We start from the raw sequence: 24,018 nt of genomic DNA on the forward strand, positions 1-24,018 counted from the left end.
CCTGGTCTGGAGGAGTCCAGAGCTGATCGTCCCTTGTTCTGAAGCGGCTTGCAGGGCGGAAAACGTTGAGGAGACAAGGGCCAACAAGGTGATTCTGATGATGCAGATGCTGGCTAAACCCTGGCAGAGGCCTTTGAATGAGACTGAGGAAAATGCCTTGGTTAGGGAGGTGCCGAGGAGAAGAACGGGCATGGGACTTGCAGAGCCCCGCTGGGAGCCAGACTCGGAGCAGGCGCTGAACGGAGGTGGCATCCCCCTATCCGAAAGGCTCGTTCCCGCGCTTCTGAGACAAGAGGCACCGGCAAGCTGGATATTTAGCTTTTGGTTTGTTTGTTTATTTTTTTTCCAAAAAGTGTCTTTGTTTTCTGAGGAATAAATAGGTGAATAAATAGATAAAAACTCTTGTGAAAATAAATAGATTCCATAAATAGAGGGATCAGTCAGGGGAGGCCGAGGCTACAGGGCCTGCCTGCATCGACTCCTGCCGTGGGTCAGGGGAGGCGGAAGCGCAGAGGTGGACATGGGGCGGTGGTGCAGACGTAACGGCGGCGGCGGCGTGGGTAGGGGTGCGTGGGCCCCGCGGGGGCAGTTGAGGTCGTTGGTCTATTTGCGCGTGGCACGAGTGAGGTTGTGGAGCTGCTGGAAGCAGGCGCGGGCTTGGAGTCGGACGTGGTCCCAGGCGCAGGTGCTGTGTTTGTGGGTGTAGAGGAATTCCTGGATGCTCGTGAAGTACTTGTTGATGCTGAGCAGCAGGTTGCGGGGCCCTCGGCCTTGGAAGAGCATGCTGTTGGCTGACAGGCATTGCTGGAACCTCTGGATGTGGTGCTGGAGGTTGTTGAGGAGCTCATCCCGTGCCCGGGCATCCCAGTGTTGGGGGCTGCTGGGGCTGCTGAAGATGGCGAAGAGGTGCTGGAGGATGCGGAGGGCGATGGTGGGGGCTTGCTGTGGGTGGCTGTTGTGGAGAAGGGTGCTGGGAAGGGTGGGCGCCTGCTGGAGTTGGCAGGGCTGTGTCGGGCTGGGAGCCATGGCCTGGAGGAGCTGGAGGCTGTCCCAGGGGAACGCGTCGTCGCGGGCATGCAGGTGGCGGCAGGCGCGGGCAGTTGCGAGAACAGTCAGGAGGAGCAGGAGCACCGGTGTGCTGTGCCGCAGGCAGGGCTGTGTGGTTGTGGGTGCAGCCATGGTGGGCCTGTGGGCGCTGCGTGGGTGTTGCTGGGCAGGAGCCTGGCGAGGCTTGCTGGTGATGGTGGTGCGGGTGAGCGGTGTGCTTGGGGTGCTGCCGGGCATCCAGCTTTATGTGGTGCGGCGGCTTCCCCTTCCTCGCTTTCTGTTGTCAGTGAGTTTCCGGATGTGGTTTTCAGTTTTGGCTGGTGGCTGCGGTGGTCTTGGGGAAGTGCATTGGTGGGCTGGCGGTGCTCTGCTGGAGGGAGGTTAGCTGTAGCGTTTGGACGGGGGATGCGAAAGTGCCGGGGCAGAGCCCTTGTGGGCAGCTGCACTGGGGAGGCGTGGGAGGGTTTCCCTGTTGCCTGCCGGGTGAGCGGCGGGAGTCTCTCCTCTTCAGCTGAAGTTTCCTTTCCTCCCTCATCGGTGGTGCCCTGGTGTTGGCCGTGGTCTGTTTTCCTTTTGCTTGTGGCTTGGCCTCTTTGAGCAGAAAGCCAAGCTTTAGCCAATCTTCTCTTTTCGTTTTGGGAGGGGTCGTGAAGTGATGTCACTCGGCGGAGGCTGGGAAGCCCCATCCTGGAGCGAGGGCCTGGGGGTGGCGGGGGCTTTGCGAGGCGGTTGCTCCGGGCCTTGAGGCTTGGATGAGTTTGTGGATGGAGCTGCCCCAGGTGATGTGTTTGAGGGTGATGAGAGTGGGGAAGAAAGGCTTGATGGAAAAAGGAGGACTTTTGCTGCTCGTCCTCCCGCTGCCACTTTTTCACCGGGTGCCTGGATGTGTTGCCACGCACGTGCCCCTCTAGCTCGGGGCTTTTTGGTGTCTTCTGTGGCGCGACGCCTGGGGCAGCGGGGGAGCAGAGAGCAAAACGTGCCCTGTCAGTGAAGGGTCTTGCATTTGGGATGGCCTGATCCTGTTGTGTACGAGTGCTTCAGGTCTGTTACAGAATTTGGCGAAGGGCGACTTGACAGAGGTGGCTGGCAGGGTTCACTCTTACTGTTTACTGGGCGCAGGGGGTATGCGAGGGAAAATGGAGTTGGAATCAGTGTGGAGTCAACTTTTGATGTCACTTATCTAGATATCGAAACTTGCAAGCGTGCTTCTTCCCAGCTCACTCAACCTTCCAACCGGACGTCCCCTGATGTTTGGCTCCCAGGTTTCCTGAAGTGGATGCTCAGGCGTGGCGTTTTGCCGACAGACTCACAGAATTAACCGGGTTGGGAAAGACCCCTAGGATCGTCGAGTCTGACCTGTCACCTAACCCTCCTAGTTAACTAAACCGTGGCGCTAAGTGCCTCGTCCGGCCTCCTTTTAAGCACCTCCAGGGATGGTGACTCCACCACCTCCCCAGGCAGCCCATTCCAATGGGCAGTCACTCTTTCCATGAAGGATTTCCTCCTGCGGTGCAGCCTGAACCTGCCCTGGTGCCGATGGAGACTGTGTCCTCTTGTTGTGTCACTGGGTGCCTGGGAGAAGAGACCGGCCCCTCCCCCACCCCCAGCCTGCAACTTCCTTTCAGGTAGTTGTAGTCAGCGGTGAGGTCTCCCCCGAGCCTCCTCTTCTCCAGGCTGACCAACCGCAGTCGCTTCTCGTAGGGCTTGCGCTCTAGCCCCCTCACCAGCCTTCCGCCCTTCTCTGGCCATGTTCAAGCACCTCAACATCTTTCTTGAATTGAGGGGCCCAGAACCGGTCGCAGTACTCAAGGTGTGGCCTAACCAGTGCTGAGTACAGGGGCAGAATGACTTCCCTGGCCCTGCTGGCCACACTATTGCTGATGCAGGTCAGCCTGTCGTTGGCCTTCTTGGCCGCCTGGGCATGCTGCTGGCTCAGGTTCAGTCGGCTGTCGACCGGTACCCGCAGGTCCTTCTCTGCCTGGCTGCTCTCCATCCACTCTGTCGCCAACCTGTAGCGCTGCATAATGGAGTGATAGAGCAGCAGGGTCACCTCTGGAAAAGGAAAAGGAAGGAGGGAGGAGCCAACCGAACAAAGAATTCTCTGGGCAATGATACCCTTGCAGACTCTCGAGGCATCCCTCACGGCACTCTTTGTTCCGGTAGTAGTGCTGGCATCTGGTCTGTTCTTGTTGCTCGCTGTGTCCGGTTACCGTTACCCGGTCCACTTGCACGTGCCGTCAATGTCTGTAGCCTTGAAGCCTCCTTATCGCCTTGCCTATGCTGGATCTGGAGGCCTTGGTCTGATTAAGCAGGTTCAGATTCAGTAAATCTTAAGTGGCGATTTTCAGCTTGTGGCCGAAGGCTACAGCAGCTCGAGCTGGTCGTGCTGAGTGAGTATAGCTAAGCAACCACTATACTCGGTCACACAACGTGGTAGCCCTTCAGTAGTTCATTGCGGGGAAAAGGGACTTACTTCAGCTAAACAACTCGTATCTCCTAACAGCGAGAGGCGTCCTGGCTCCAGGGCCGAATGGCCTGCCTGCAGCCCAGTTGCCATCCAGGGAGAGTTCCCTCTGGGCTCGTCCACTGATCTGTCGCTGACAAGAGACCTGCTTTCCAGAGATCACGGCTGTGCAGCGCCGCTGCCTAGCAGGGAGAGCCGAAAGGCGGCTCACTTAGGCTGTCTTGCTGCGCTCGTGGCATAACGTGGTGGCTCGTAGGCGAATTGCCTACCATGGGAGAGGTGCACACGAGACCCATCTGGATGCGTTTCCGTGTGACCTGCACTTGGTTGTGGTCCTGCTCTGGCAGCGGGGTTGGACCGGATGGTCTCCGGAGGTCCCTTCCAACCCCTAGCGTCCTGCGAGGCTCCGTGTACGCAGAGCTGTCTTTGTGCGCTCTGCTCCTTTGCAGGTTTCCTAGAGGAGATCTTGGCCCGGTTGTGGCTCGGGCCTTTACCTCCTTTGTCCCCTGTACCTAAGCGCTGCTGGCTTGGTTAAAGGGAGGTCAGGTGCATGCGTCCCTGCGCCCCTGCAGTCCTGGAGGAGGGGTGTCCAAGGGTGAGTCGGGGAGAGTTGGGGTTGAGCTGGGTGAGGAAGCTGTAGAGCTCTAGCCAGGGGAGGAGGAGGTTGCAAATGCTGGAGAGTTTTGCATCCCTTCCAACAGCAGGGCTGCTGTTCTGCTGCTGTGAGAGAGGCTGCCGAGTGTTCTGTGAAAGCTTTTGGAGCAGGGGAAATGTGTGGTTGGTGGAGGCGTCAGGGCGGTGTCAGGCAGCGCTGCGCCATCGGGTGCTGTGCTTGGAATGCGGACGCATGCGTGATGATTTGGTGTACCTAGGTGCCATTGGTGGCAGAGGTGGGGTGATGCTGGAGGTCGGTGGCTGGGCATTATTGCGCGTCTTGCCCAAGAACAGGTGGCGATGCGAGGTGTTTGCAGGCGGCACAAGGAGAGAGTTGTCGTGGCCGGTGCCTGCCTGCCTGCCTGCCTGCAGTGGCAAGAGTAGCGGAACTGTGCCCACTGAAAGCGACGTCTGCCGTGCCTCTCTTTCACTGAATCGTGGGACGGTTTGGATTGGGAGAGACCTTTGAAGGTCGTCTGGTCTGGCCCCCCTGGAGGACGCAGGGCTGTCTTGGGCCCGGTGGGGCAGCTCGGAGCCCCGTCTAACTTGACCTTGAATGCTTCCAGGGATGGGGCACCCGCCACCTCTGTGGGCAGCCTGTTGCCATGCCCCACAACGCTCGTGGTAGAAAGCGTCTGCCTCTTGCCTAGTGCAAAGCGAGCCTCTTTGAGGTTTGAAACCCTTAGCCCTTGTCCTCTGGCTACAGGTCCCCATCTTTCTTACAGGTCCCCTCTGAGTACTGAAAGGCCACAGGAAGGTTCCCTTTGAGCCTTCTCTTTGTCAGGCCAAAGGACCCGGACTCTCTCAGCCTTTCTCCGTAGGAGAGGTGCCTCTGATGGTTTCTGTGGCCCTCCTCTGGTCCTCCTCCAGCAGGCGTGTGTCTTCCTGGTCTGGAGGAGTCCAGAGCTGATCGTCCCTTGTTCTGAAGCGGCTTGCAGGGCGGAAAACGTTGAGGAGACAAGGGCCAACAAGGTGATTCTGATGATGCAGATGCTGGCTAAACCCTGGCAGAGGCCTTTGAATGAGACTGAGGAAAATGCCTTGGTTAGGGAGGTGCCGAGGAGAAGAACGGGCATGGGACTTGCAGAGCCCCGCTGGGAGCCAGGCTCGGAGCAGGCGCTGAACGGAGGTGGCATCCCCCTATCCGAAAGGCTCGTTCCCGCGCTTCTGAGACAAGAGGCACCGGCAAGCTGGATATTTAGCTTTTGGTTTGTTTGTTTATTTTTTTCCAAAAAGTGTCTTTGTTTTCTGTGGAATAAATAGGTGAATAAATAGATAAAAACTCTTGTGAAAATAAATAGATTCCATAAATAGAGGGATCAGTCAGGGGAGGCCGAGGCTACAGGGCCTGCCTGCATCGACTCCTGCCGTGGGTCAGGGGAGGCGGAAGCGCAGAGGTGGACATGGGGCGGTGGTGCAGACGTAACGGCGGCGGCGGCGTGGGTAGGGGTGCGTGGGCCCCGCGGGGGCAGTTGAGGTCGTTGGTCTATTTGCGCGTGGCACGAGTGAGGTTGTGGAGCTGCTGGAAGCAGGCGCGGGCTTGGAGTCGGACGTGGTCCCAGGCGCAGGTGCTGTGTTTGTGGGTGTAGAGGAATTCCTGGATGCTCGTGAAGTACTTGTTGATGCTGAGCAGCAGGTTGCGGGGCCCTCGGCCTTGGAAGAGCATGCTGTTGGCTGACAGGCATTGCTGGAACCTCTGGATGTGGTGCTGGAGGTTGTTGAGGAGCTCATCCCGTGCCCGGGCATCCCAGTGTTGGGGGCTGCTGGGGCTGCTGAAGATGGCGAAGAGGTGCTGGAGGATGCGGAGGGCGATGGTGGGGGCTTGCTGTGGGTGGCTGTTGTGGAGAAGGGTGCTGGGAAGGGTGGGCGCCTGCTGGAGTTGGCAGGGCTGTGTCGGGCTGGGAGCCATGGCCTGGAGGAGCTGGAGGCTGTCCCAGGGGAACGCGTCGTCGCGGGCATGCGGGTGGCGGCAGGCGCGGGCAGTTGCGAGAGCAGTCAGGAGGAGCAGGAGCACCGGTGTGCTGTGCCGCAGGCAGGGCTGTGTGGTTGTGGGTGCAGCCATGGTGGGCCTGTGGGCGCTGCGTGGGTGTTGCTGGGCAGGAGCCTGGCGAGGCTTGCTGGTGATGGTGGTGCGGGTGAGCGGTGTGCTTGGGGTGCTGCCGGGCATCCAGCTTTATGTGGTGCGGCGGCTTCCCCTTCCTCGCTTTCTGTTGTCAGTGAGTTTCCGGATGTGGTTTTCAGTTTTGGCTGGTGGCTGCGGTGGTCTTGGGGAAGTGCATTGGTGGGCTGGCGGTGCTCTGCTGGAGGGAGGTTAGCTGTAGCGTTTGGACGGGGGATGCGAAAGTGCCGGGGCAGAGCCCTTGTGGGCAGCTGCACTGGGGAGGCGTGGGAGGGTTTCCCTGTTGCCTGCCGGGTGAGCGGCGGGAGTCTCTCCTCTTCAGCTGAAGTTTCCTTTCCTCCCTCATCGGTGGTGCCCTGGTGTTGGCCGTGGTCTGTTTTCCTTTTGCTTGTGGCTTGGCCTCTTTGAGCAGAAAGCCAAGCTTTAGCCAATCTTCTCTTTTCGTTTTGGGAGGGGTCGTGAAGTGATGTCACTCGGCGGAGGCTGGGAAGCCCCATCCTGGAGCGAGGGCCTGGGGGTGGCGGGGGCTTTGCGAGGCGGTTGCTCCGGGCCTTGAGTCTTGGATGAGTTTGTGGATGGAGCTGCCCCAGGTGATGTGTTTGAGGGTGATGAGAGTGGGGAAGAAAGGCTTGATGGAAAAAGGAGGACTTTTGCTGCTCGTCCTCCCGCTGCCACTTTTTCACCGGGTGCCTGGATGTGTTGCCACGCACGTGCCCCTCTAGCTCGGGGCTTTTTGGTGTCTTCTGTGGCGCGACGCCTGGGGCAGCGGGGGAGCAGAGAGCAAAACGTGCCCTGTCAGTGAAGGGTCTTGCATTTGGGATGGCCTGATCCTGTTGTGTGCGAGTGCTTCAGGTCTGTTACAGAATTTGGCGAAGGGCGACTTGACAGAGGTGGCTGGCAGGGTTCACTCTTACTGTTTACTGGGCGCAGGGGGTATGCGAGGGAAAATGGAGTTGGAATCAGTGTGGAGTCAACTTTTGATGTCACTTATCTAGATATCGAAACTTGCAAGCGTGCTTCTTCCCAGCTCACTCAACCTTCCAACCGGACGTCCCCTGATGTTTGGCTCCCAGGTTTCCTGAAGTGGATGCTCAGGCGTGGCGTTTTGCCGACAGACTCACAGAATTAACCGGGTTGGGAAAGACCCCTAGGATCGTCGAGTCTGACCTGTCACCTAACCCTCCTAGTTAACTAAACCGTGGCGCTAAGTGCCTCGTCCGGCCTCCTTTTAAGCACCTCCAGGGATGGTGACTCCACCACCTCCCCAGGCAGCCCATTCCAATGGGCAGTCACTCTTTCCATGAAGGATTTCCTCCTGCGGTGCAGCCTGAACCTGCCCTGGTGCCGATGGAGACTGTGTCCTCTTGTTGTGTCACTGGGTGCCTGGGAGAAGAGACCGGCCCCTCCCCCACCCCCAGCCTGCAACTTCCTTTCAGGTAGTTGTAGTCAGCGGTGAGGTCTCCCCCGAGCCTCCTCTTCTCCAGGCTGACCAACCGCAGTCGCTTCTCGTAGGGCTTGCGCTCTAGCCCCCTCACCAGCCTTCCGCCCTTCTCTGGCCATGTTCAAGCACCTCAACATCTTTCTTGAATTGAGGGGCCCAGAACCGGTCGCAGTACTCAAGGTGTGGCCTAACCAGTGCTGAGTACAGGGGCAGAATGACTTCCCTGGCCCTGCTGGCCACACTATTGCTGATGCAGGTCAGCCTGTCGTTGGCCTTCTTGGCCGCCTGGGCATGCTGCTGGCTCAGGTTCAGTCGGCTGTCGACCGGTACCCGCAGGTCCTTCTCTGCCTGGCTGCTCTCCATCCACTCTGTCGCCAACCTGTAGCGCTGCATAATGGAGTGATAGAGCAGCAGGGTCACCTCTGGAAAAGGAAAAGGAAGGAGGGAGGAGCCAACCGAACAAAGAATTCTCTGGGCAATGATACCCTTGCAGACTCTCGAGGCATCCCTCACGGCACTCTTTGTTCCGGTAGTAGTGCTGGCATCTGGTCTGTTCTTGTTGCTCGCTGTGTCCGGTTACCGTTACCCGGTCCACTTGCATGTGCCGTCAATGTCTGTAGCCTTGAAGCCTCCTTATCGCCTTGCCTATGCTGGATCTGGAGGCCTTGGTCTGATTAAGCAGGTTCAGATTCAGTAAATCTTAAGTGGCGATTTTCAGCTTGTGGCCGAAGGCTACAGCAGCTCGAGCTGGTCGTGCTGAGTGAGTATAGCTAAGCAACCGCTATACTCGGTCACACAACGTGGTAGCCCTTCAGTAGTTCATTGCGGGGAAAAGGGACTTACTTCAGCTAAACAACTCGTATCTCCTAACAGCGAGAGGCGTCCTGGCTCCAGGGCCGAATGGCCTGCCTGCAGCCCAGTTGCCATCCAGGGAGAGTTCCCTCTGGGCTCGTCCACTGATCTGTCGCTGACAAGAGACCTGCTTTCCAGAGATCACGGCTGTGCAGCGCCGCTGCCTAGCAGGGAGAGCCGAAAGGCGGCTCACTTAGGCTGTCTTGCTGCGCTCGTGGCATAACGTGGTGGCTCGTAGGCGAATTGCCTACCATGGGAGAGGTGCACACGAGACCCATCTGGATGCGTTTCCGTGTGACCTGCACTTGGTTGTGGTCCTGCTCTGGCAGCGGGGTTGGACCGGATGGTCTCCGGAGGTCCCTTCCAACCCCTAGCGTCCTGCGAGGCTCCGTGTACGCAGAGCTGTCTTTGTGCGCTCTGCTCCTTTGCAGGTTTCCTAGAGGAGATCTTGGCCCGGTTGTGGCTCGGGCCTTTACCTCCTTTGTCCCCTGTACCTAAGCGCTGCTGGCTTGGTTAAAGGGAGGTCAGGTGCATGCGTCCCTGCGCCCCTGCAGTCCTGGAGGAGGGGTGTCCAAGGGTGAGTCGGGGAGAGTTGGGGTTGAGCTGGGTGAGGAAGCTGTAGAGCTCTAGCCAGGGGAGGAGGAGGTTGCAAATGCTGGAGAGTTTTGCATCCCTTCCAACAGCAGGGCTGCTGTTCTGCTGCTGTGAGAGAGGCTGCCGAGTGTTCTGTGAAAGCTTTTGGAGCAGGGGAAATGTGTGGTTGGTGGAGGCGTCAGGGCGGTGTCAGGCAGCGCTGCGCCATCGGGTGCTGTGCTTGGAATGCGGACGCATGCGTGATGATTTGGTGTACCTAGGTGCCATTGGTGGCAGAGGTGGGGTGATGCTGGAGGTCGGTGGCTGGGCATTATTGCGCGTCTTGCCCAAGAACAGGTGGCGATGCGAGGTGTTTGCAGGCGGCACAAGGAGAGAGTTGTCGTGGCCGGTGCCTGCCTGCCTGCCTGCCTGCAGTGGCAAGAGTAGCGGAACTGTGCCCACTGAAAGCGACGTCTGCCGTGCCTCTCTTTCACTGAATCGTGGGACGGTTTGGATTGGGAGAGACCTTTGAAGGTCGTCTGGTCTGGCCCCCCTGGAGGACGCAGGGCTGTCTTGGGCCCGGTGGGGCAGCTCGGAGCCCCGTCTAACTTGACCTTGAATGCTTCCAGGGATGGGGCACCCGCCACCTCTGTGGGCAGCCTGTTGCCATGCCCCACAACGCTCGTGGTAGAAAGCGTCTGCCTCTTGCCTAGTGCAAAGCGAGCCTCTTTGAGGTTTGAAACCCTTAGCCCTTGTCCTCTGGCTACAGGTCCCCATCTTTCTTACAGGTCCCCTCTGAGTACTGAAAGGCCACAGGAAGGTTCCCTTTGAGCCTTCTCTTTGTCAGGCCAAAGGACCCGGACTCTCTCAGCCTTTCTCCGTAGGAGAGGTGCCTCTGATGGTTTCTGTGGCCCTCCTCTGGTCCTCCTCCAGCAGGCGTGTGTCTTCCTGGTCTGGAGGAGTCCAGAGCTGATCGTCCCTTGTTCTGAAGCGGCTTGCAGGGCGGAAAACGTTGAGGAGACAAGGGCCAACAAGGTGATTCTGATGATGCAGATGCTGGCTAAACCCTGGCAGAGGCCTTTTAATGAGACTGAGGAAAATGCCTTGGTTAGGGAGGTGCCGAGGAGAAGAACGGGCATGGGACTTGCAGAGCCCCGCTGGGAGCCAGGCTCGGAGCAGGCGCTGAACGGAGGTGGCATCCCCCTATCCGAAAGGCTCGTTCCCGCGCTTCTGAGACAAGAGGCACCGGCAAGCTGGATATTTAGCTTTTGGTTTGTTTGTTTATTTTTTTCCAAAAAGTGTCTTTGTTTTCTGTGGAATAAATAGGTGAATAAATAGATAAAAACTCTTGTGAAAATAAATAGATTCCATAAATAGAGGGATCAGTCAGGGGAGGCCGAGGCTACAGGGCCTGCCTGCATCGACTCCTGCCGTGGGTCAGGGGAGGCGGAAGCGCAGAGGTGGACATGGGGCGGTGGTGCAGACGTAACGGCGGCGGCGGCGTGGGTAGGGGTGCGTGGGCCCCGCGGGGGCAGTTGAGGTCGTTGGTCTATTTGCGCGTGGCACGAGTGAGGTTGTGGAGCTGCTGGAAGCAGGCGCGGGCTTGGAGTCGGACGTGGTCCCAGGCGCAGGTGCTGTGTTTGTGGGTGTAGAGGAATTCCTGGATGCTCGTGAAGTACTTGTTGATGCTGAGCAGCAGGTTGCGGGGCCCTCGGCCTTGGAAGAGCATGCTGTTGGCTGACAGGCATTGCTGGAACCTCTGGATGTGGTGCTGGAGGTTGTTGAGGAGCTCATCCCGTGCCCGGGCATCCCAGTGTTGGGGGCTGCTGGGGCTGCTGAAGATGGCGAAGAGGTGCTGGAGGATGCGGAGGGCGATGGTGGGGGCTTGCTGTGGGTGGCTGTTGTGGAGAAGGGTGCTGGGAAGGGTGGGCACCTGCTGGAGTTGGCAGGGCTGTGTCGGGCTGGGAGCCATGGCCTGGAGGAGCTGGAGGCTGTCCCAGGGGAACGCGTCGTCGCGGGCATGCGGGTGGCGGCAGGCGCGGGCAGTTGCGAGAGCAGTCAGGAGGAGCAGGAGCACCGGTGTGCTGTGCCGCAGGCAGGGCTGTGTGGTTGTGGGTGCAGCCATGGTGGGCCTGTGGGCGCTGCGTGGGTGTTGCTGGGCAGGAGCCTGGCGAGGCTTGCTGGTGATGGTGGTGCGGGTGAGCGGTGTGCTTGGGGTGCTGCCGGGCATCCAGCTTTATGTGGTGCGGCGGCTTCCCCTTCCTCGCTTTCTGTTGTCAGTGAGTTTCCGGATGTGGTTTTCAGTTTTGGCTGGTGGCTGCGGTGGTCTTGGGGAAGTGCATTGGTGGGCTGGCGGTGCTCTGCTGGAGGGAGGTTAGCTGTAGCGTTTGGACGGGGGATGCGAAAGTGCCGGGGCAGAGCCCTTGTGGGCAGCTGCACTGGGGAGGCGTGGGAGGGTTTCCCTGTTGCCTGCCGGGTGAGCGGCGGGAGTCTCTCCTCTTCAGCTGAAGTTTCCTTTCCTCCCTCATCGGTGGTGCCCTGGTGTTGGCCGTGGTCTGTTTTCCTTTTGCTTGTGGCTTGGCCTCTTTGAGCAGAAAGCCAAGCTTTAGCCAATCTTCTCTTTTCGTTTTGGGAGGGGTCGTGAAGTGATGTCACTCGGCGGAGGCTGGGAAGCCCCATCCTGGAGCGAGGGCCTGGGGGTGGCGGGGGCTTTGCGAGGCGGTTGCTCCGGGCCTTGAGTCTTGGATGAGTTTGTGGATGGAGCTGCCCCAGGTGATGTGTTTGAGGGTGATGAGAGTGGGGAAGAAAGGCTTGATGGAAAAAGGAGGACTTTTGCTGCTCGTCCTCCCGCTGCCACTTTTTCACCGGGTGCCTGGATGTGTTGCCACGCACGTGCCCCTCTAGCTCGGGGCTTTTTGGTGTCTTCTGTGGCGCGACGCCTGGGGCAGCGGGGGAGCAGAGAGCAAAACGTGCCCTGTCAGTGAAGGGTCTTGCATTTGGGATGGCCTGATCCTGTTGTGTGCGAGTGCTTCAGGTCTGTTACAGAATTTGGCGAAGGGCGACTTGACAGAGGTGGCTGGCAGGGTTCACTCTTACTGTTTACTGGGCGCAGGGGGTATGCGAGGGAAAATGGAGTTGGAATCAGTGTGGAGTCAACTTTTGATGTCACTTATCTAGATATCGAAACTTGCAAGCGTGCTTCTTCCCAGCTCACTCAACCTTCCAACCGGACGTCCCCTGATGTTTGGCTCCCAGGTTTCCTGAAGTGGATGCTCAGGCGTGGCGTTTTGCCGACAGACTCACAGAATTAACCGGGTTGGGAAAGACCCCTAGGATCGTCGAGTCTGACCTGTCACCTAACCCTCCTAGTTAACTAAACCGTGGCGCTAAGTGCCTCGTCCGGCCTCCTTTTAAGCACCTCCAGGGATGGTGACTCCACCACCTCCCCAGGCAGCCCATTCCAATGGGCAGTCACTCTTTCCATGAAGGATTTCCTCCTGCGGTGCAGCCTGAACCTGCCCTGGTGCCGATGGAGACTGTGTCCTCTTGTTGTGTCACTGGGTGCCTGGGAGAAGAGACCGGCCCCTCCCCCACCCCCAGCCTGCAACTTCCTTTCAGGTAGTTGTAGTCAGCGGTGAGGTCTCCCCCGAGCCTCCTCTTCTCCAGGCTGACCAACCGCAGTCGCTTCTCGTAGGGCTTGCGCTCTAGCCCCCTCACCAGCCTTCCGCCCTTCTCTGGCCATGTTCAAGCACCTCAACATCTTTCTTGAATTGAGGGGCCCAGAACCGGTCGCAGTACTCAAGGTGTGGCCTAACCAGTGCTGAGTACAGGGGCAGAATGACTTCCCTGGCCCTGCTGGCCACACTATTGCTGATGCAGGTCAGCCTGTCGTTGGCCTTCTTGGCCGCCTGGGCATGCTGCTGGCTCAGGTTCAGTCGGCTGTCGACCGGTACCCCGCAGGTCCTTCTCTGCCTGGCTGCTCTCCATCCACTCTGTCGCCAACCTGTAGCGCTGCATAATGGAGTGATAGAGCAGCAGGGTCACCTCTGGAAAAGGAAAAGGAAGGAGGGAGGAGCCAACCGAACAAAGAATTCTCTGGGCAATGATACCCTTGCAGACTCTCGAGGCATCCCTCACGGCACTCTTTGTTCCGGTAGTAGTGCTGGCATCTGGTCTGTTCTTGTTGCTCGCTGTGTCCGGTTACCGTTACCCGGTCCACTTGCATGTGCCGTCAATGTCTGTAGCCTTGAAGCCTCCTTATCGCCTTGCCTATGCTGGATCTGGAGGCCTTGGTCTGATTAAGCAGGTTCAGATTCAGTAAATCTTAAGTGGCGATTTTCAGCTTGTGGCCGAAGGCTACAGCAGCTCGAGCTGGTCGTGCTGAGTGAGTATAGCTAAGCAACCGCTATACTCGGTCACACAACGTGGTAGCCCTTCAGTAGTTCATTGCGGGGAAAAGGGACTTACTTCAGCTAAACAACTCGTATCTCCTAACAGCGAGAGGCGTCCTGGCTCCAGGGCCGAATGGCCTGCCTGCAGCCCAGTTGCCATCCAGGGAGAGTTCCCTCTGGGCTCGTCCACTGATCTGTCGCTGACAAGAGACCTGCTTTCCAGAGATCACGGCTGTGCAGCGCCGCTGCCTAGCAGGGAGAGCCGAAAGGCGGCTCACTTAGGCTGTCTTGCTGCGCTCGTGGCATAACGTGGTGGCTCGTAGGCGAATTGCCTACCATGGGAGAGGTGCACACGAGACCCATCTGGATGCGTTTCCGTGTGACCTGCACTTGGTTGTGGTCCTGCTCTGGCAGCGGGGTTGGACCGGATGGTCTCCGGAGGTCCCTTCCAACCCCTAGCGTCCTGCGAGGCTCCGTGTACGCAGAGCTGTCTTTGTGCGCTCTGCTCCTTTGCAGGTTTCCTAGAGGAGATCTTGGCCCGGTTGTGGCTCGGGCCTTTACCTCCTTTGTCCCCTGTACCTAAGCGCTGCTGGCTTGGTTAAAGGGAGGTCAGGTGCATGCGTCCCTGCGCCCCTGCAGTCCTGGAGGAGGGGTGTCCAAGGGTGAGTCGGGGAGAGTTGGGGTTGAGCTGGGTGAGGAAGCTGTAGAGCTCTAGCCAGGGGAGGAGGAGGTTGCAAATGCTGGAGAGTTTTGCATCCCTTCCAACAGCAGGGCTGCTGTTCTGCTGCTGTGAGAGAGGCTGCCGAGTGTTCTGTGAAAGCTTTTGGAGCAGGGGAAATGTGTGGTTGGTGGAGGCGTCAGGGCGGTGTCAGGCAGCGCTGCGCCATCGGGTGCTGTGCTTGGAATGCGGACGCATGCGTGATGATTTGGTGTACCTAGGTGCCATTGGTGGCAGAGGTGGGGTGATGCTGGAGGTCGGTGGCTGGGCATTATTGCGCGTCTTGCCCAAGAACAGGTGGCGATGCGAGGTGTTTGCAGGCGGCACAAGGAGAGAGTTGTCGTGGCCGGTGCCTGCCTGCCTGCCTGCCTGCAGTGGCAAGAGTAGCGGAACTGTGCCCACTGAAAGCGACGTCTGCCGTGCCTCTCTTTCACTGAATCGTGGGACGGTTTGGATTGGGAGAGACCTTTGAAGGTCGTCTGGTCTGGCCCCCCTGGAGGACGCAGGGCTGTCTTGGGCCCGGTGGGGCAGCTCGGAGCCCCGTCTAACTTGACCTTGAATGCTTCCAGGGATGGGGCACCCGCCACCTCTGTGGGCAGCCTGTTGCCATGCCCCACAACGCTCGTGGTAGAAAGCGTCTGCCTCTTGCCTAGTGCAAAGCGAGCCTCTTTGAGGTTTGAAACCCTTAGCCCTTGTCCTCTGGCTACAGGTCCCCATCTTTCTTACAGGTCCCCTCTGAGTACTGAAAGGCCACAGGAAGGTTCCCTTTGAGCCTTCTCTTTGTCAGGCCAAAGGACCCGGACTCTCTCAGCCTTTCTCCATAGGAGAGGTGCCTCTGATGGTTTCTGTGGCCCTCCTCTGGTCCTCCTCCAGCAGGCGTGTGTCTTCCTGGTCTGGAGGAGTCCAGAGCTGATCGTCCCTTGTTCTGAAGCGGCTTGCAGGGCGGAAAACGTTGAGGAGACAAGGGCCAACAAGGTGATTCTGATGATGCAGATGCTGGCTAAACCCTGGCAGAGGCCTTTGAATGAGACTGAGGAAAATGCCTTGGTTAGGGAGGTGCCGAGGAGAAGAACGGGCATGGGACTTGCAGAGCCCCGCTGGGAGCCAGGCTCGGAGCAGGCGCTGAACGGAGGTGGCATCCCCCTATCCGAAAGGCTCGTTCCCGCGCTTCTGAGACAAGAGGCACCGGCAAGCTGGATATTTAGCTTTTGGTTTGTTTGTTTATTTTTTTCCAAAAAGTGTCTTTGTTTTCTGTGGAATAAATAGGTGAATAAATAGATAAAAACTCTTGTGAAAATAAATAGATTCCATAAATAGAGGGATCAGTCAGGGGAGGCCGAGGCTACAGGGCCTGCCTGCATCGACTCCTGCCGTGGGTCAGGGGAGGCGGAAGCGCAGAGGTGGACATGGGGCGGTGGTGCAGACGTAACGGCGGCGGCGGCGTGGGTAGGGGTGCGTGGGCCCCGCGGGGGCAGTTGAGGTCGTTGGTCTATTTGCGCGTGGCACGAGTGAGGTTGTGGAGCTGCTGGAAGCAGGCGCGGGCTTGGAGTCGGACGTGGTCCCAGGCGCAGGTGCTGTGTTTGTGGGTGTAGAGGAATTCCTGGATGCTCGTGAAGTACTTGTTGATGCTGAGCAGCAGGTTGCGGGGCCCTCGGCCTTGGAAGAGCATGCTGTTGGCTGACAGGCATTGCTGGAACCTCTGGATGTGGTGCTGGAGGTTGTTGAGGAGCTCATCCCGTGCCCGGGCATCCCAGTGTTGGGGGCTGCTGGGGCTGCTGAAGATGGCGAAGAGGTGCTGGAGGATGCGGAGGGCGATGGTGGGGGCTTGCTGTGGGTGGCTGTTGTGGAGAAGGGCGCTGGGAAGGGTGGGCGCCTGCTGGAGTTGGCAGGGCTGTGTCGGGCTGGGAGCCATGGCCTGGAGGAGCTGGAGGCTGTCCCAGGGGAACGCGTCGTCGCGGGCATGCGGGTGGCGGCAGGCGCGGGCAGTTGCGAGAGCAGTCAGGAGGAGCAGGAGCACCGGTGTGCTGTGCCGCAGGCAGGGCTGTGTGGTTGTGGGTGCAGCCATGGTGGGCCTGTGGGCGCTGCGTGGGTGTTGCTGGGCAGGAGCCTGGCGAGGCTTGCTGGTGATGGTGGTGCGGGTGAGCGGTGTGCTTGGGGTGCTGCCGGGCATCCAGCTTTATGTGGTGCGGCGGCTTCCCCTTCCTCGCTTTCTGTTGTCAGTGAGTTTCCGGATGTGGTTTTCAGTTTTGGCTGGTGGCTGCGGTGGTCTTGGGGAAGTGCATTGGTGGGCTGGCGGTGCTCTGCTGGAGGGAGGTTAGCTGTAGCGTTTGGACGGGGGATGCGAAAGTGCCGGGGCAGAGCCCTTGTGGGCAGCTGCACTGGGGAGGCGTGGGAGGGTTTCCCTGTTGCCTGCCGGGTGAGCGGCGGGAGTCTCTCCTCTTCAGCTGAAGTTTCCTTTCCTCCCTCATCGGTGGTGCCCTGGTGTTGGCCGTGGTCTGTTTTCCTTTTGCTTGTGGCTTGGCCTCTTTGAGCAGAAAGCCAAGCTTTAGCCAATCTTCTCTTTTCGTTTTGGGAGGGGTCGTGAAGTGATGTCACTCGGCGGAGGCTGGGAAGCCCCATCCTGGAGCGAGGGCCTGGGGGTGGCGGGGGCTTTGCGAGGCGGTTGCTCCGGGCCTTGAGGCTTGGATGAGTTTGTGGATGGAGCTGCCCCAGGTGATGTGTTTGAGGGTGATGAGAGTGGGGAAGAAAGGCTTGATGGAAAAAGGAGGACTTTTGCTGCTCGTCCTCCCGCTGCCACTTTTTCACCGGGTGCCTGGATGTGTTGCCACGCACGTGCCCCTCTAGCTCGGGGCTTTTTGGTGTCTTCTGTGGCGCGACGCCTGGGGCAGCGGGGGAGCAGAGAGCAAAACGTGCCCTGTCAGTGAAGGGTCTTGCATTTGGGATGGCCTGATCCTGTTGTGTGCGAGTGCTTCAGGTCTGTTACAGAATTTGGCGAAGGGCGACTTGACAGAGGTGGCTGGCAGGGTTCACTCTTACTGTTTACTGGGCGCAGGGGGTATGCGAGGGAAAATGGAGTTGGAATCAGTGTGGAGTCAACTTTTGATGTCACTTATCTAGATATCGAAACTTGCAAGCGTGCTTCTTCCCAGCTCACTCAACCTTCCAACCGGACGTCCCCTGATGTTTGGCTCCCAGGTTTCCTGAAGTGGATGCTCAGGCGTGGCGTTTTGCCGACAGACTCACAGAATTAACCGGGTTGGGAAAGACCCCTAGGATCGTCGAGTCTGACCTGTCACCTAACCCTCCTAGTTAACTAAACCGTGGCGCTAAGTGCCTCGTCCGGCCTCCTTTTAAGCACCTCCAGGGATGGTGACTCCACCACCTCCCCAGGCAGCCCATTCCAATGGGCAGTCACTCTTTCCATGAAGGATTTCCTCCTGCGGTGCAGCCTGAACCTGCCCTGGTGCCGATGGAGACTGTGTCCTCTTGTTGTGTCACTGGGTGCCTGGGAGAAGAGACCGGCCCCTCCCCCACCCCCAGCCTGCAACTTCCTTTCAGGTAGTTGTAGTCAGCGGTGAGGTCTCCCCCGAGCCTCCTCTTCTCCAGGCTGACCAACCGCAGTCGCTTCTCGTAGGGCTTGCGCTCTAGCCCCCTCACCAGCCTTCCGCCCTTCTCTGGCCATGTTCAAGCACCTCAACATCTTTCTTGAATTGAGGGGCCCAGAACCGGTCGCAGTACTCAAGGTGTGGCCTAACCAGTGCTGAGTACAGGGGCAGAATGACTTCCCTGGCCCTGCTGGCCACACTATTGCTGATGCAGGTCAGCCTGTCGTTGGCCTTCTTGGCCGCCTGGGCATGCTGCTGGCTCAGGTTCAGTCGGCTGTCGACCGGTACCCGCAGGTCCTTCTCTGCCTGGCTGCTCTCCATCCACTCTGTCGCCAACCTGTAGCGCTGCATAATGGAGTGATAGAGCAGCAGGGTCACCTCTGGAAAAGGAAAAGGAAGGAGGGAGGAGCCAACCGAACAAAGAATTCTCTGGGCAATGATACCCTTGCAGACTCTCGAGGCATCCCTCACGGCACTCTTTGTTCCGGTAGTAGTGCTGGCATCTGGTCTGTTCTTGTTGCTCGCTGTGTCCGGTTACCGTTACCCGGTCCACTTGCATGTGCCGTCAATGTCTGTAGCCTTGAAGCCTCCTTATCGCCTTGCCTATGCTGGATCTGGAGGCCTTGGTCTGATTAAGCAGGTTCAGATTCAGTAAATCTTAAGTGGCGATTTTCAGCTTGTGGCCGAAGGCTACAGCAGCTCGAGCTGGTCGTGCTGAGTGAGTATAGCTAAGCAACCGCTATACTCGGTCACACAACGTGGTAGCCCTTCAGTAGTTCATTGCGGGGAAAAGGGACTTACTTCAGCTAAACAACTCGTATCTCCTAACAGCGAGAGGCGTCCTGGCTCCAGGGCCGAATGGCCTGCCTGCAGCCCAGTTGCCATCCAGGGAGAGTTCCCTCTGGGCTCGTCCACTGATCTGTCGCTGACAAGAGACCTGCTTTCCAGAGATCACGGCTGTGCAGCGCCGCTGCCTAGCAGGGAGAGCCGAAAGGCGGCTCACTTAGGCTGTCTTGCTGCGCTCGTGGCATAACGTGGTGGCTCGTAGGCGAATTGCCTACCATGGGAGAGGTGCACACAAGACCCATCTGGATGCGTTTCCGTGTGACCTGCACTTGGTTGTGGTCCTGCTCTGGCAGCGGGGTTGGACCGGATGGTCTCCGGAGGTCCCTTCCAACCCCTAGCGTCCTGCGAGGCTCCGTGTACGCAGAGCTGTCTTTGTGCGCTCTGCTCCTTTGCAGGTTTCCTAGAGGAGATCTTGGCCCGGTTGTGGCTCGGGCCTTTACCTCCTTTGTCCCCTGTACCTAAGCGCTGCTGGCTTGGTTAAAGGGAGGTCAGGTGCATGCGTCCCTGCGCCCCTGCAGTCCTGGAGGAGGGGTGTCCAAGGGTGAGTCGGGGAGAGTTGGGGTTGAGCTGGGTGAGGAAGCTGTAGAGCTCTAGCCAGGGGAGGAGGAGGTTGCAAATGCTGGAGAGTTTTGCATCCCTTCCAACAGCAGGGCTGCTGTTCTGCTGCTGTGAGAGAGGCTGCCGAGTGTTCTGTGAAAGCTTTTGGAGCAGGGGAAATGTGTGGTTGGTGGAGGCGTCAGGGCGGTGTCAGGCAGCGCTGCGCCATCGGGTGCTGTGCTTGGAATGCGGACGCATGCGTGATGATTTGGTGTACCTAGGTGCCATTGGTGGCAGAGGTGGGGTGATGCTGGAGGTCGGTGGCTGGGCATTATTGCGCGTCTTGCCCAAGAACAGGTGGCGATGCGAGGTGTTTGCAGGCGGCACAAGGAGAGAGTTGTCGTGGCCGGTGCCTGCCTGCCTGCCTGCCTGCAGTGGCAAGAGTAGCGGAACTGTGCCCACTGAAAGCGACGTCTGCCGTGCCTCTCTTTCACTGAATCGTGGGACGGTTTGGATTGGGAGAGACCTTTGAAGGTCGTCTGGTCTGGCCCCCCTGGAGGACGCAGGGCTGTCTTGGGCCCGGTGGGGCAGCTCGGAGCCCCGTCTAACTTGACCTTGAATGCTTCCAGGGATGGGGCACCCGCCACCTCTGTGGGCAGCCTGTTGCCATGCCCCACAACGCTCGTGGTAGAAAGCGTCTGCCTCTTGCCTAGTGCAAAGCGAGCCTCTTTGAGGTTTGAAACCCTTAGCCCTTGTCCTCTGGCTACAGGTCCCCATCTTTCTTACAGGTCCCCTCTGAGTACTGAAAGGCCACAGGAAGGTTCCCTTTGAGCCTTCTCTTTGTCAGGCCAAAGGACCCGGACTCTCTCAGCCTTTCTCCGTAGGAGAGGTGCCTCTGATGGTTTCTGTGGCCCTCCTCTGGTCCTCCTCCAGCAGGCGTGTGTCTTCCTGGTCTGGAGGAGTCCAGAGCTGATCGTCCCTTGTTCTGAAGCGGCTTGCAGGGCGGAAAACGTTGAGGAGACAAGGGCCAACAAGGTGATTCTGATGATGCAGATGCTGGCTAAACCCTGGCAGAGGCCTTTGAATGAGACTGAGGAAAATGCCTTGGTTAGGGAGGTGCCGAGGAGAAGAACGGGCATGGGACTTGCAGAGCCCCGCTGGGAGCCAGGCTCGGAGCAGGCGCTGAACGGAGGTGGCATCCCCCTATCCGAAAGGCTCGTTCCCGCGCTTCTGAGACAAGAGGCACCGGCAAGCTGGATATTTAGCTTTTGGTTTGTTTGTTTATTTTTTTCCAAAAAGTGTCTTTGTTTTCTGAGGAATAAATAGGTGAATAAATAGATAAAAACTCTTGTGAAAATAAATAGATTCCATAAATAGAGGGATCAGTCAGGGGAGGCCGAGGCTACAGGGCCTGCCTGCATCGACTCCTGCCGTGGGTCAGGGGAGGCGGAAGCGCAGAGGTGGACATGGGGCGGTGGTGCAGACGTAACGGCGGCGGCGGCGTGGGTAGGGGTGCGTGGGCCCCGCGGGGGCAGTTGAGGTCGTTGGTCTATTTGCGCGTGGCACGAGTGAGGTTGTGGAGCTGCTGGAAGCAGGCGCGGGCTTGGAGTCGGACGTGGTCCCAGGCGCAGGTGCTGTGTTTGTGGGTGTAGAGGAATTCCTGGATGCTCGTGAAGTACTTGTTGATGCTGAGCAGCAGGTTGCGGGGCCCTCGGCCTTGGAAGAGCATGCTGTTGGCTGACAGGCATTGCTGGAACCTCTGGATGTGGTGCTGGAGGTTGTTGAGGAGCTCATCCCGTGCCCGGGCATCCCAGTGTTGGGGGCTGCTGGGGCTGCTGAAGATGGCGAAGAGGTGCTGGAGGATGCGGAGGGCGATGGTGGGGGCTTGCTGTGGGTGGCTGTTGTGGAGAAGGGCGCTGGGAAGGGTGGGCGCCTGCTGGAGTTGGCAGGGCTGTGTCGGGCTGGGAGCCATGGCCTGGAGGAGCTGGAGGCTGTCCCAGGGGAACGCGTCGTCGCGGGCATGCGGGTGGCGGCAGGCGCGGGCAGTTGCGAGAGCAGTCAGGAGGAGCAGGAGCACCGGTGTGCTGTGCCGCAGGCAGGGCTGTGTGGTTGTGGGTGCAGCCATGGTGGGCCTGTGGGCGCTGCGTGGGTGTTGCTGGGCAGGAGCCTGGCGAGGCTTGCTGGTGATGGTGGTGCGGGTGAGCGGTGTGCTTGGGGTGCTGCCGGGCATCCAGCTTTATGTGGTGCGGCGGCTTCCCCTTCCTCGCTTTCTGTTGTCAGTGAGTTTCCGGATGTGGTTTTCAGTTTTGGCTGGTGGCTGCGGTGGTCTTGGGGAAGTGCATTGGTGGGCTGGCGGTGCTCTGCTGGAGGGAGGTTAGCTGTAGCGTTTGGACGGGGGATGCGAAAGTGCCGGGGCAGAGCCCTTGTGGGCAGCTGCACTGGGGAGGCGTGGGAGGGTTTCCCTGTTGCCTGCCGGGTGAGCGGCGGGAGTCTCTCCTCTTCAGCTGAAGTTTCCTTTCCTCCCTCATCGGTGGTGCCCTGGTGTTGGCCGTGGTCTGTTTTCCTTTTGCTTGTGGCTTGGCCTCTTTGAGCAGAAAGCCAAGCTTTAGCCAATCTTCTCTTTTCGTTTTGGGAGGGGTCGTGAAGTGATGTCACTCGGCGGAGGCTGGGAAGCCCCATCCTGGAGCGAGGGCCTGGGGGTGGCGGGGGCTTTGCGAGGCGGTTGCTCCGGGCCTTGAGGCTTGGATGAGTTTGTGGATGGAGCTGCCCCAGGTGATGTGTTTGAGGGTGATGAGAGTGGGGAAGAAAGGCTTGATGGAAAAAGGAGGACTTTTGCTGCTCGTCCTCCCGCTGCCACTTTTTCACCGGGTGCCTGGATGTGTTGCCACGCACGTGCCCCTCTAGCTCGGGGCTTTTTGGTGTCTTCTGTGGCGCGACGCCTGGGGCAGCGGGGGAGCAGAGAGCAAAACGTGCCCTGTCAGTGAAGGGTCTTGCATTTGGGATGGCCTGATCCTGTTGTGTGCGAGTGCTTCAGGTCTGTTACAGAATTTGGCGAAGGGCGACTTGACAGAGGTGGCTGGCAGGGTTCACTCTTACTGTTTACTGGGCGCAGGGGGTATGCGAGGGAAAATGGAGTTGGAATCAGTGTGGAGTCAACTTTTGATGTCACTTATCTAGATATCGAAACTTGCAAGCGTGCTTCTTCCCAGCTCACTCAACCTTCCAACCGGACGTCCCCTGATGTTTGGCTCCCAGGTTTCCTGAAGTGGATGCTCAGGCGTGGCGTTTTGCCGACAGACTCACAGAATTAACCGGGTTGGGAAAGACCCCTAGGATCGTCGAGTCTGACCTGTCACCTAACCCTCCTAGTTAACTAAACCGTGGCGCTAAGTGCCTCGTCCGGCCTCCTTTTAAGCACCTCCAGGGATGGTGACTCCACCACCTCCCCAGGCAGCCCATTCCAATGGGCAGTCACTCTTTCCATGAAGGATTTCCTCCTGCGGTGCAGCCTGAACCTGCCCTGGTGCCGATGGAGACTGTGTCCTCTTGTTGTGTCACTGGGTGCCTGGGAGAAGAGACCGGCCCCTCCCCCACCCCCAGCCTGCAACTTCCTTTCAGGTAGTTGTAGTCAGCGGTGAGGTCTCCCCCGAGCCTCCTCTTCTCCAGGCTGACCAACCGCAGTCGCTTCTCGTAGGGCTTGCGCTCTAGCCCCCTCACCAGCCTTCCGCCCTTCTCTGGCCATGTTCAAGCACCTCAACATCTTTCTTGAATTGAGGGGCCCAGAACCGGTCGCAGTACTCAAGGTGTGGCCTAACCAGTGCTGAGTACAGGGGCAGAATGACTTCCCTGGCCCTGCTGGCCACACTATTGCTGATGCAGGTCAGCCTGTCGTTGGCCTTCTTGGCCGCCTGGGCATGCTGCTGGCTCAGGTTCAGTCGGCTGTCGACCGGTACCCGCAGGTCCTTCTCTGCCTGGCTGCTCTCCATCCACTCTGTCGCCAACCTGTAGCGCTGCATAATGGAGTGATAGAGCAGCAGGGTCACCTCTGGAAAAGGAAAAGGAAGGAGGGAGGAGCCAACCGAACAAAGAATTCTCTGGGCAATGATACCCTTGCAGACTCTCGAGGCATCCCTCACGGCACTCTTTGTTCCGGTAGTAGTGCTGGCATCTGGTCTGTTCTTGTTGCTCGCTGTGTCCGGTTACCGTTACCCGGTCCACTTGCACGTGCCGTCAATGTCTGTAGCCTTGAAGCCTCCTTATCGCCTTGCCTATGCTGGATCTGGAGGCCTTGGTCTGATTAAGCAGGTTCACATTCAGTAAATCTTAAGTGGCGATTTTCAGCTTGTGGCCGAAGGCTACAGCAGCTCGAGCTGGTCGTGCTGAGTGATAATAGCTAAGCAACCGCTATACTCGGTCACACAACGTGGTAGCCCTTCAGTAGTTCATTGCAGGGAAAAGGGACTTACTTCAGCTAAACAACTCGTATCTCCTAACAGCGAGAGGCGTCCTGGCTCCAGGGCCGAATGGCCTGCCTGCAGCCCAGTTGCCATCCAGGGAGAGTTCCCTCTGGGCTCGTCCACTGATCTGTCGCTGACAAGAGACCTGCTTTCCAGAGATCACGGCTGTGCAGCGCCGCTGCCTAGCAGGGAGAGCCGAAAGGCGGCTCACTTAGGCTGTCTTGCTGCGCTCGTGGCATAACGTGGTGGCTCGTAGGCGAATTGCCTACCATGGGAGAGGTGCACACGAGACCCATCTGGATGCGTTTCCGTGT

At 58.8% G+C, this 24,018-nt stretch overlaps 6 protein-coding genes across 8 annotated transcripts in view; 1 reads left to right on the top strand and 5 right to left on the bottom strand.

Moving 5' to 3' along the window:
• UBAP2 (ubiquitin associated protein 2) overlaps window positions 1–24,018 on the top strand; it is a 148,787-nt gene that overhangs the window by 92,611 nt on the left and 32,158 nt on the right. The gene's annotated exons all lie outside the window — the stretch shown is intronic.
• LOC135193251 (interferon-like) lies at window positions 540–1,214 on the bottom strand. The gene has a single exon (XM_064176832.1). The coding sequence runs from the start codon at window positions 1,177–1,179 to the stop codon at window positions 604–606; it is 576 nt and encodes a 191-aa protein (XP_064032902.1). The 5' UTR covers window positions 1,180–1,214; the 3' UTR covers window positions 540–603.
• On the bottom strand, window positions 5,588–6,279 carry LOC135193079 (interferon-like). The gene has a single exon (XM_064176551.1). It carries the CDS (start codon window positions 6,225–6,227, stop codon window positions 5,652–5,654), a length of 576 nt encoding a protein of 191 aa, XP_064032621.1. The 5' UTR covers window positions 6,228–6,279; the 3' UTR covers window positions 5,588–5,651.
• LOC135193225 (interferon-like) lies at window positions 10,636–11,327 on the bottom strand. Its single transcript, XM_064176786.1, has one exon. It carries the CDS (start codon window positions 11,273–11,275, stop codon window positions 10,700–10,702), a length of 576 nt encoding a protein of 191 aa, XP_064032856.1. The 5' UTR covers window positions 11,276–11,327; the 3' UTR covers window positions 10,636–10,699.
• LOC135193110 (interferon-like) lies at window positions 15,685–16,376 on the bottom strand. Its single transcript, XM_064176602.1, has one exon. The coding sequence runs from the start codon at window positions 16,322–16,324 to the stop codon at window positions 15,749–15,751; it is 576 nt and encodes a 191-aa protein (XP_064032672.1). The 5' UTR covers window positions 16,325–16,376; the 3' UTR covers window positions 15,685–15,748.
• Window positions 20,733–21,424, bottom strand: LOC135173522 (interferon-like). The gene has a single exon (XM_064140486.1). It carries the CDS (start codon window positions 21,370–21,372, stop codon window positions 20,797–20,799), a length of 576 nt encoding a protein of 191 aa, XP_063996556.1. The 5' UTR covers window positions 21,373–21,424; the 3' UTR covers window positions 20,733–20,796.

Source organism: Pogoniulus pusillus, chromosome Z, assembly GCF_015220805.1.
Source record: "Pogoniulus pusillus isolate bPogPus1 chromosome Z, bPogPus1.pri, whole genome shotgun sequence".
NCBI classification, from domain to species: domain Eukaryota; kingdom Metazoa; phylum Chordata; class Aves; order Piciformes; family Lybiidae; genus Pogoniulus; species Pogoniulus pusillus.